The sequence below is a fragment of the Palaemon carinicauda genome, chromosome 27 (assembly GCF_036898095.1).
Source record: "Palaemon carinicauda isolate YSFRI2023 chromosome 27, ASM3689809v2, whole genome shotgun sequence".
Lineage (NCBI taxonomy): Eukaryota > Metazoa > Arthropoda > Malacostraca > Decapoda > Palaemonidae > Palaemon > Palaemon carinicauda.
Window position 1 is genome coordinate 12,293,948 of NC_090751.1, and position 12,500 is coordinate 12,306,447.

A 12,500-nucleotide genomic window follows, 5' to 3' on the forward strand; every position below is an offset into this window, starting at 1 on the left:
AATAAAAAAAACGATGGAAAAATGGTAATTAATTACCTTCTACGTACCATTACACAACCAAGGAAAATAAATAAAGTTACAGATTCCTCCCATTATTCAACTACAACACAAACGAGCAGAGATAATTAAGCATCAGGCTGAAACTACTGAAAGTGTAGATTACCTTTCTTGTTTTTCTCTTTCTTACAAAGACGCAGAACGGATCGTGACCTCGATTTCCATTGCAATATATACTGTCTGAACTTACGGTTGCGTCATTGGTCGCTCCTTTACTGAAAGCTTCATATAAATCATGGATAATATCGCAGGTAAGTTGAAACTAACAAAAAGTTGATTTTTATTTTGTTATAACTAAAATCTATAGGATTTCCCAGGTCTGATAACTGGTTAACGGAAAATTAATAAATGTCAGAGTGAATTCTAAAATCATGGAAAACATGTAAATTTCAGATATGATTGGAAACTGTAGGCAGAGTAGAGATATCTATGACAAATCGGTTGAAAATTCATGTCAAATATATATAACTCAGTTAAGCTAAACTATTCCATGTAAAAAATATTAGCAATGGATATCTTTAGTAAGGTAAGATCTCCAATATTGAAATTTTAAGACAAAACATGGGCGATGCAGATAAACAGGAAGTATTAAAAATTGTGAAAGAAGTATATGAGTAACCTAAATATTAGGAGAAAAATTTGAACATGCACATGTATACAGACAGACTCGTACGTAAAGTACCAAGCAGAATTCACATAACTACATTCTTTGGACAATTTAGATATGTGAATGAATTTTATTGTATTTTATATGGCTTTCAGATGTACCAACTAGATATTTATTCAAAATAATGTGCACTGCTTTATTCTAGGGAATTCCCATTTACTTTTCATAGTGCAGAGACGACTGCTGATGAAAAAAGTTCAAATTCCTTGTATGCCATCAAAATACGCTATTATTTTCCTTACTACATTTGTAATTTCCCCATTATCAAATGACCTACGACTCTAATTTCATAATTTATTATTCGTTGCAATCTTATCAAGGCTGTTTTGAAGATCTGATTAAACCCCAAGTGACTCGAGAACGGTGTTATCTTGTCATTACTAATCTATTGCCTACATGAAATCTGATTCATGTTTTGATTATGACACGTTTTTTATGCAGTGTTTACAGTATCGACTGTAACAAACATTCTTGTTTATCTGATTATGATTTTTCAGAAATAAACGAATGCATGTATGTATGTATGTATGTATATATATATATATATATATATATATATATATATATATATATATATATATATGCATACTTACATGCATACATATATATAGTCGATATATGCATATCTTTATATCCATACTATTGATAAAAATCATATATATACAATATATATATACACACACACACACACACACACACACACACACATATATATATATATATATATATATATATATATATATATATATATATATATATATATATATATATATATGTGTGTGTGTGTGTGTGTGTGTATACACATAAATTTGTTTACCAATTTTTAATGATTCACAGCAAGATATGACAATGATGCTGAAGAAATACACGACACAGAGATAAAATGCCCACAAGACGAAGAAATCCATCAACACTTCAAAGTCTACAAAAAACGATTTTGGATTTTGGGAATATACTCCTTTTTAGCTTTCTTCCAGGTAGGATAATAACCCTCTCTAGCCTTCTTCCAGTAATGAACTTGACCACCGTCACCCATCGATGTACTATTATGTATAAAAAATTACAAGATATGGCAACCTAGATAATGTAGCAATAAAACGTTAACAGTTATTACATAGTCGAAATTCAACTAAGCAAAAAACGTTTTCGTCAATACAGATACATGAGCATCTCATATAGTTATCAATTTATTACTGATGACGATCTAATTCAAATGTCTTGTTAATTAGGCCATCTCTTCTATGTTTTAAGACAGATTATAAAGTTAATGTTTCATGTACTTTTAACATTTAGATTATCGAAAGCTGCTCTTTATGGTCAACGTAGGCTACTGAATCTAGGTGTCATATGGAACAAATATATACATACGATTTAACGTTGTTTTAGTGATATATTTTCATATAATGGGTTTCCAAAGGATCAATTTTCAACATATTATATACATAATAGTTTATAAACATGTAAAAGCTGGAATTGCAAATGTTTTTAGTGGATTGAGTGCTAACTTATAGGAGAACTCATTGGCAAAGGTAACTGCTCCATGTTTGATCACATCATTTAGAATCTACATTTATTTGTATATTAAGATTCTTCCTTCATTTTAGTGTCTGCAGTGGAACTTGTGGGGTCCCTTAAGCGACAGTGTGGACACTGCTTTCGAGGGATTTGGTTCCGACACAGTGGCCATGCTCGCTAACTGGGGAACAATTACATTCCTAATTTCTGCATATCCCAGCGTTTGGATTGTGGATAAAAGAGGAATTCGAGTAGGAGTCCTTATCATAGCGGGCTTAGTAACCGCCAGTACAGCCATGAGGGCTATATCCATGTTATTTCATTCAGATACAGTTGTTAAAGTGTAAGTTTTTATATAGCATTGTGTAGCACGAATTCTCTTGAATGAGAATGAAATTAAAATCAGTGTTAATTCCATTACACTTAATTACCTGATCAATATGATTTCCCAAATGCTAAATATTTTCAAATTCTAGACAATTTTGGAAAGCATTATTCTTAAAGAATTCATAGCATGATAAAACGTAAATACGAATTATAATGGAATAGGGACAACTAAACATAATAGACGGTTCCTTTGGTTGATGTTATAAGTGCCTTAAAACTTTTACAGGATGTGCCACCTAGGGGCCATCGTGAACGGTGCAGCGGGTCCCATAGTTATGACAGCTCCTCCTGTGATAGCTGCTGTCTGGTTTCCTCCCGATGAGAGAACGACAGCCACAGGCAAGTTACATGGTGTGAATGATGTGTCATAATATTATTATCATCGCTATGCAAACTTCATCATTAGGTTATCATCATTTCAGCCTTCAAAAGTCCTTTGTTGGATGTAGGCCTTCCCCAGGTTCCTCCACAGACTTCTATCGCAAGCTATTCTGTGCCACTGTAGCTTATGTTGGTCTAAGTCATCTCGCCAGCGGGTTTTTTGTCTTCCTCGGTTTCTTGTGTATCCTCGGGGTGTCCAGAAGGTTGTTCGTGATGTCCATCGGTTGTCTGTCATCCTGGCAATGTGCCCCAGCCAGTTCCATTTGAGCTTGCTAATGGTTTCAAGGATATCCATTACTTTAGTTTTTTGACGTATCCATTTAGCTGTTTTTCTATCCTTCCATGTTAGGTTTAGCATAATTCTCTCATGTGCCCTCTGCATTGTTCGTAATTTAAGGGAAAGCTTTTTTGTTAGATTCCAAGTTTCGGCCCCATAGGTGACAGTGGGGAGAATACACTGATCAGAGACTTTCCTTTTTAAGATGATAGGAATCTTCTTATTTTTTAACACTACTGGCTCTTCCAAACGCTTGCCAACCGAGGGTTATTCTTCTTTTTATTTCGCTCTCTTTACAGGCGTCATGTAGAGAGATTCGTTGTCCTAGGTAGATGTAGTGGTCCACTTCCTCAATTTGTTGGTTTCCAATTTCAAGTATGTCATCTGCATTTTCAGTATATTTATTGCTCATGACTTTGGTCTTTTGGAAGTTCATGTGGAGGCCAATTGATTTGCTTGCTTCATTTAGCTCGGTGAGCATATGTTGAAGCTCTTCTTTGGTGTGAGCAATGATAATGATGTCATCAGCAAATCTTAGGTGACTTAGATATTCTCCATCTATTTTTATTCCTTTTTCTTGCCAGTTGAGTTGTTGGAAAGCTCTCTCCAGGCAGGCAGTAAACAGTTTGGGTGAGCTAGTGTCACCTTGTCTGACACCTCTCTTGAGTTGGAATGGTTCAGAGTCCTTGTGGAGACGAATAATGATGTTGCATGGTCATGTAAAATGAGTCAACTCCCTGTTCTTCCAGCGCTGACATGACCTCCTCAGTTTCAACCGAGTCAAATGCTTTGGTGTAATCTACAAATGCTACCACTAGTTGTATCTTATATTAATTTGTTTTCTCAATGATTTGGTTTACGTTTGTAGATGGTCAATTGTGGAGTAGCCTCTTCTAAAGCCCGCTTGTTCCCTTGGCTGATTTTCATCAAGCTTTCCTATAATTCGGTTGGTAATAACTTTGGTGAAAATTTTATAAATAACATTAAGGAGGCTGATTGGCCGTTGGTTGTTCATGTCCCTGGGGTCGCCTTTTTTGTAGAGTAGAATGAGGATAGCTTTATTCCACTCTTCTGGCGTTTTGCTCTTCTTCAGACATTCATTGAAGAGTCGCGCCAGTCTGACCTGGATTGGCTCATCAGCATCTGCTATTAGGTCTAACGTGATGTTATCTGGTCCCGGTGCTTTCCCTTTCTTCATTTGCTTGACAGCTAGTCGCACCTCGCCTGCTGTGATCTCTGGAAAGTGATGAGATGGGTGTTGATTTGCTCTTTCACGAAGATGGTAACGAGGTCTTTCTGAGGAGTAAAGCTTATGGTAGTACTTACTCTCTTGCTCGCTTAGCTATTCCATCACGGTTGGTTGTAAGGGATCCGTTATAATGAATATCAATTACAAATCAAACATTTCATAGTCAATAAGTAAACTTATAGTAGCAGAACAGATGAGACACCATTAATTTCATTATTACTATCATCATCATTATTAATCAAAGCCAAGTTACAATGCTAACTTAACAAGCAGAATGCTACAACTCCAAGAATCCCATAAAGGAGAGCAGCTTAGTAGGAAATTAGACACCAGGGAAGGGTTGGGTTTCAAATTCCTTGGATCCAATGACAATTGCGATTTGATTTAAAGGGCTAAACTTCATCCACATTAATTTGCAACCGGTGCTGATTTCAACTAAAGTTCCGTGAAGAAATTCAACAACCCGAGCCCCACATTTAGTAAATTGGATTGATAAAGAGGATCGCGCCATCTGCATAAGTAAGAAATTTATATTTATAAGAAAAGTAAGATCAACTTCCTTATAAAATGTGACCAATTTGCATTGGATGATCATTTAAAATTGCTGGCAAGCCTGGCTGAAAGTCATTATAAAGACAGAAACATCAGGGCCACCCAAACAGGTTTTAATGGTTAAAAAACTAAAGCCTGTTTAGAAATCCTAATCAGAAGTCTAACAGTAATGGTTATAAGACCAAAGGGATAAGCGATTACTAGAACCAATAAGCATACCACCATAATTGGTCACAGGTTTTATGAGATGCTAGGAACTCCTTCCTAGTGCACATTATCATTCCCCATTCCCTAACATCAACATCACATTTGAGAATAGTTGGTTTATTTAAATCTGAGGCGAGGAGGTTGGATGACAGCCTCATTAGAAAAAACAAAACAAAAACAAAGTTCCAGTACACGATGAAATATGGCACTGTCAAGAAGTAACTTCAAGGTCACTAATATCGACATCTAGTCAATAAACATTGCGTTATATAACACGACAATAGTTGGATCTAGAATGCACACCCTCAGGATTTTTCTCAGCATTATAGAAAAATGAATTAATAAAGATATACTTCCTATACGTAAAAAATAACTGCAATAATGATAAAAACACTGTGAAAGAGATTATCTATATAAATATGGAAATAAGCATTCATGCATTGGATAACATACAGTTGAGAAACTCTCTTTAGTAAATTGCACAGCCAATGCACCTTGTAAGGAAAAGTACCCGCCATGATAGTCACTTCAACTGAAGGAAAGACAATAGTGAAGGTAATGATAATGAATATCAAAGATAAAAGCGAAGGAAAGATAAGGATACCACATTCTCTTGATAATCTACCATGTAACCTTGGCTGGTTTATTAAACGTGTTCGACACAGAATTTGAAAGGAAAAGGTGAGAAATTTATGGTAACAAAAAAAAAAATTGATGTTACTAATCATCATTAATGCCCCTCTCGGGGGAAAACTAGATCCTACGTAATAAACCAGATGAAGTTTATTGCATTTTAGCATTACAGTACTAATTTTGGTAGCATCCCCTTTAACTGTACAGTGCCTGCAATCCTTGTATCATATTGCCTTACGCCTTCAACATAAGCCATGTGCATTGTGTTTTGCTTTCAACATTAGACTGTGTTCTGTTCTGTATTTAACTTGCATACCTACACCCTAGTGCCCTACCTATCTAACCTCTTAAATTATGTTTTGTTCCATTATCTTACTTACATTTACAAAAACAAATCGTTCGTGACATTCCAATGAAAGTCTAGAAATAAGATAGTTTTCGTGGTTAATCTACAATGTAATCATTATAAATATTATAATAATAACACTGTCATTTTCTGTAATTTACTTGTTTATGGTAATCATAATAACATGAAGAAAACCAAATATTTTGTCTTGAAATTTTGTCTCAGAATACAAGTGAAATATGACTATATACTTTATGTTATTCCTCAAAAGCTTTTTGTCTTTTAATTAAATGCCTCTCAGCTTGAGATTTGCGGCTCATAAGAACAAAATCAATACATCTACTACTGCTATATATATCAGAATGATTTATCTTATCAAATGTATTTTTCATTAAGGTTGTGGGCAGCTGATCACCTTACTAGGAAGTGCCGGCAGTTATCTGCAGCCTCTAATTGTTAGATCTCCTAAACACGCTGACAAGGAAGAGATAAGATCAGATATTGCCAGGCTTCTGTACATATGTAAGTGCATGCTAAACTAAAAGCTATTTTGGTAATTATATTCAAAATTCAAAATAGGGGTGAAGGTTGTACGATAATTTTTCCCACACCTAGTTAATCGCTTTTATCAGACACAACCAATGAATAACCCAAATGTTATGATGAAATTGCCTGTACATTGATAAATGACCGACAATGAAGATAAAAATACAAAACCAACAAATGTACGTATTAAAACAGGAGGTTAATTCTGATATGCCAAGAAAATGGCACCCATTTCAACCTTATAATAATGAGTAATCATGCCATCATCACAAAACAAAAACTGCTCTAGATAGTTGCATAAAGGGAATAAAATGCCTACAATATTTGAAAATGTGACATAGTGGAACCGAGACTGAATTAGGGCGATGGAGCAATGCATAGCGAGTAGCATAGGCTGCTCAATGACGCAAATGCAAAGAATCAAATCACTTTTTTCCTAATAAAACTAATATAGTATTCAGATAAAGAAACTTTACCTAGTTGATGCAAATTGGAAATGACTTAAATCTTAAACAATTTACCAAAATATTTTCAAAATGACTTATTTTTCTTCATTAACAGATGTAGGAGTTTCCTTATTCTGTTTAGTTACAGTAGCTTTATACTTCCCAGAGAAGCCATCCACCCCTCCTTCTGTTTCTTCTAGTAAGAAACGGATAGACCTCAAAGGCAGCGCTGGTAAACTTGTCAGGTATTTACCTTTTGCATTTTTTCTCTCAGTTAAAAGATACAAATCAGTCTGGTTGTTGACACGGGAAGGACGATTTCATGGTGAACATGACAGGAAGAACGAGGACAACATAAACTCCACTCAACAGTGAAGATGGTCTAAGACAATATCCCAACAATGAAGGTAGTCTATGACATTATCCCAACAGTGAAGATAGACTATGACAATATCCCAAGAGTAAAAGTAGTCTATGACATACCATCAGGGAAGGCAGTCTATGACATTTTCCCAACAAAGAAGGTAGTCTATGACATTATCCCAACAGTGAAGGTAGTCTATGGCAATACCCAAACAGTGAAGGTAGTTTATGACATTATCCCAACAGTAAAAGTAGTTTATGACATTATCCCAACAGTGAGAGTAGTCAATGACATTATCCTAACAGTGAAGGTAGTTTATGACATTATCTCAACAGTAAAAGTAGTTTATAACATTATCCCAACAGTGAAGGTAGTTTATGACATTATCCCAACAGTAAAAGTAGTTTATGACAATATCCCAACAGTGAAGGTGGTCTATGACATTATCCCAACAGTGAAGATAGACTATGACAATATCCCAATAGTAAAAGTAGTCTATGACATTATCCACACAGGCGGTAACTCAGCAGGTACAGGCATGAGCAGACCGAAGCTGGATTTTGAAATACAGATTGTAATGGGACCTTTCCCACAGAGCAGGAGACACTGTTTGGAATGGTTTTATTGGAATCAATATATTTTCATACCTGTCAAATCGCCGACTGTGTGGACGCAACTTAAGGAAGTTTATCAAGGGATGTGAACAGACTTTTCGATACTTCTAACATATAAAAACACAACATAAGCACTATTTTGTGCAATTGAAGATTCCATTTCTGAATATAGTAAGAGAATCTATCAAGTTGCATGCACATCAGATAGCTTCTTATCATTATAATCATTATCACCATACCAATATTATTATCATTTGCAGATTTGATTGTTAGTTTTCAATATTATCATTTCTTTAGTTGTGTAATCCTATCTTTGGATTACTATATGGACTTTGGGGCATATGGCCACGAGATAGTGGCTTGGATATCAATCGGTACTGAGGTAGTGAGTTACAAATAGGGGAAAACCCTGCAGTTACTAGGTGAATTAATAATCAAAAGAGCTTGGACATCAGTACAGATACCAAGGACGTATGAAAGAATTATTAGGAGACAAATTGAGTTACGTTGCTTAATAAACTAAGTATATATACAAAATATTTCCAGAAATACAAGATTCAAAATTTCTTTCTAGAAATTTAGGTAAAACTATATTTTTCGAAATATTTCTTACGTAGAAGTTTAATAAATAATGAAAATTTGGATGCCTGAAGTTTCAAATTAACCGGAGAAAAATTATAATATCCTCTATAAAGTAATATATAATTAAGGAAGGCGTGATTAATATTGAGATACATGGCGTTATAATAAAAGGGTTAACCAATGGCGAATGGCCATGTTAACAATTTAGGAAACAGAAGAAGTTACACGGATTTTGGATGTTTCAAAGAAATTTCACTCCATCCGCGGAGACTACATTGGTAATGTCTGTCTGTCTCTGTTAAGATTGCCTTACCTTACGCAAGACACGGGCTCTTGCGTTGGAAGCCCGTAAGCGAACTGTAATTTACTTTGAAAGAAGGAAATATGTCAAGTGAAATAATTTTAGAGTACAAGGCTCATAGTTAATTATATCCTTATAGCCATAGTTATTTACATCCTTATGGAGAGGAGAAATAGCCAATGAATATGATATGTCTTGTTTGTGACACCATATAATAGTGACCGAAAGTTTCCTATTCATATATATATATATATATATATATATATATATATATATATATATATATATATATATATATATATATATATATATATATATATATAAGTTTTCTTGTATAAAATTCAGTAATACTATGTCGACAAATTACATTTTCTTATTCATTCATTTTTTTACAGAAATCCTAACTTCGGATTAACAACAATATCCATGGCCTTCTGCATAGCTGTCCCGGCTGGGTGGTATACAGTTCTAAATTATTCCCTCGGAGAAATAGGAATAATGCAGGTAATACTTACAAAAACTATACTAATGTGTTTGCTAACATGTAAGTGAACTGAATTATTCCTTAGCGGAAAATAATAATAAAAAAAAAAAAACGATCCATTAGCACAGTAGTGTTTTAAATTAGGGAGTAAATGCATTGGAATTATGTCAAATGTTTTTAATGCTGCTGGTGTGCCTTTATAGCGACCTCCATAACAAAGGCAACGGAAATAGAACTGATGGTGGTGGAGAGGTGTCTACCCTTGTATGAAGTGTTTAATGTTCTCTTGACTGTTTCAAAGGCTTACATTATGCTTATGAGCATCCGAGTCTGTTATAATTGTAGTTATGAATTCGTGGCCAGTTTCTGGTACACCTACCTTTGAGGAAATGCACTCTGTCACACCCTTACTGTATGGCGAGTTACCAAATGGATGGTGTAGGGAGAGAAGTGGTGGACGGGGTTATAAAGAAGAACTAGCCGCACAATGTGACAGGGCCCACTTGTTCAGAGCGAGGTGTGCTAGGAATTTCTGTGTCCAACTGTACAATAAATAATAATAATAATAATAATAATAATAATAATAATAATAATAATAACAGCATTCCTAGTAATGAATCAATCAAAGATACTAAAACAGTTCGCCCAAACTGGTCCTGAATATCAATCGGACAAGACAAAAGGTGAACCATTCATTCTCTCTCTCTCTCTCTCTCTCTCTCTCTCTCTCTCTCTCTCTCTCTCTCTCTCTCTCTCTCTCTCTCTCTCTCTCTCACACTACTGGAAAATACTTCCATCCTAAACATTTCAGACGTTGAATTTCAAACATATTAGAGTACTACATGAATCTCGACTTATCCAAGGGTGAAGAACTGATCACTGAAACAGTATTATTCTCATCCTGTTTGTTTTAAACGACAGCTGTCAATACTGTCCTAGCATTAGTTTTTGTTTTAACTACTGATATCAAAAAATTACTCTTAGATTAGAATATAGTCTTGTCCTTCGTGTAACTATCAAACATGCCTGGAAACATAATAAAAAAACAACATACAAAAAAGTTAAAATATAAGCAACCCAGTCCTCGGAAATGGACAGAGAACTATTATTGTACAGAAAAATTAAACTTTAGAAAAGGAAATTCGAGATGCCTAGAATTATTTATTTATTAAAATTGGCTTCATTTACACGTAGACTTGTTCATATAAGAATAATTCGCCAATAGGCATATTTTATTGTACTTGGTTAACTAAAGTTTTATGCAGCACTTCTTGGACTTGAACAAGAATTATGAAATGGTTAGTTCACGTTACACAAAGCTTTTGCAATGCACTTCATTTCATCAGTTAGCATTTAATCTTAATAGATTTGGTTTCTATATGACATACAGTATTTAGGATGTATTATCAGACATGGTATATCTAAGAACTATGTAGAAGTTAGCATATATATACCAGATACGGTCGATTCACGTCCCCATGTCAATGTATATGAATATACTAGTATTTACAAAAACATGAATATACTGATACATTTCCTAATCCTACAGGACGAAGCAATGGGAATAGGATTCTTGGCAGTGCTGTGCTCTACCCTCTTTGGGCTTTTGGTCAGTCGCATCACCGACATCCTATATGGCCACCTACGGGTCTCCTTAATGTTCCTAATGATCGGCAACATTGTCTTCTTCTACTGGTTTTTCCTGCTGTCTTGGGGATGCATCAACGTCAGTCAATGTTAGTACAATAAGTGCCCGGCTTTGTTTATGAATTTGGCTCTTGTGGTTTCAGCCTTTAATTTTTTAAATATCACTTCTGAGGTAAATTTAGTTGAAACAGTGTCCCTAGATTATTTAATTTTCTTTTAGAATAAAGAAAATATAAGAGCATATTTTCTGTGATACAACGGTTATTTAGGATGGGTTTGGAAACGCCAAAGGGAATATATTTGAGGAGATCTGAATGTAGGAAAGTCAAAGGAATCAATTAGTGCGGATTCATGTAAAACTATGACTGAAAAAAATTTGTCATTTTAGATTAGCTTATTGCCCTGAAAATATTAGACAATCTGGTAAAGAGACTGCAGTTCTAAGGAATAATATGAAAGAAGTAACTATTAAATATAAAGTTACTGTCTAAAGTTACTATAAAAACACTTATGTCAGCCTGTTCAACATAGAAACATTTGGTGCAACTTTGAACTTTTGAAGTTCTACCCATTCAAAAACTGGTAACGATAACCTGTATTGAAGAGATGGTGACGTAAGCTGGATTACTTGGCCCATAAATAAATAGAATTATTTTCTAGCGAAATATGATTCTATTTACAATGGCACTTCTACATGTATCATCTAAAATATTTGAACTGTATGCGTATATATCCACATATTCATTAAGGAAAATCTATTTATATTCTACAAAGAATAGGAGTATTTTTCAAAACTATATCTCCATATATATATTAGCCAAAACAATACTCTTTCTATCTAGTGTAAATGTGAAAGTTGATGGCTTTCATCAAATGTGCCATTTTTTTTTTTTTTTTTTACTGCACTGCATTACTATTATTAACGGTAACCAATAAATATACCTTCCATCGAACGTTTTTATTTCAGGTTCTCATTCTTCCAACCAGAAATATTACATCTTATAAACAACGTATTATTAAACACTTGGTCATATAGCTGTTGCATTACTGCAATTCTATAGGAAGAGTTTTTTTTTTCATTTTTTAATTTAAGGGAAGCTATTATTAGACCTCAGGAATATGGCAGTCAACAGATTACTCTCCTTTGTTATTCTCAATACACGTTAAAACGACGATACTTTAAAAATGAGGCGTAAACAAAAAACAAATGCAAAACTCTCTCAACTTGGATAATTACATTTACGT

General features: G+C 34.4%; 1 protein-coding gene across 3 annotated transcripts in view; it reads left to right on the forward strand.

The window, feature by feature from the left end:
- The window catches only part of LOC137620534 (solute carrier family 49 member 4-like), a 46,907-nt gene that overhangs the window by 2,451 nt on the left and 31,956 nt on the right, over positions 1-12,500 (forward strand). The window contains exons 2-9 of one of the 3 annotated variants that reach the window (XM_068350743.1): positions 192-308; positions 1,562-1,701; positions 2,329-2,582; positions 2,853-2,965; positions 6,668-6,793; positions 7,379-7,508; positions 9,520-9,628; positions 11,158-11,344. The exons of 1 other annotated variant lie outside the window; for it this stretch is intronic. In XM_068350743.1, the coding sequence (XP_068206844.1) occupies positions 293-308; positions 1,562-1,701; positions 2,329-2,582; positions 2,853-2,965; positions 6,668-6,793; positions 7,379-7,508; positions 9,520-9,628; positions 11,158-11,344 (1,075 nt within the window). In that variant the 5' untranslated portion in view covers positions 192-292. The remainder of the gene's footprint in view (positions 1-191; positions 309-1,561; positions 1,702-2,328; positions 2,583-2,852; positions 2,966-6,667; positions 6,794-7,378; positions 7,509-9,519; positions 9,629-11,157; positions 11,345-12,500) is intronic. One more of the 3 variants, XM_068350741.1, reaches the window with a different exon arrangement.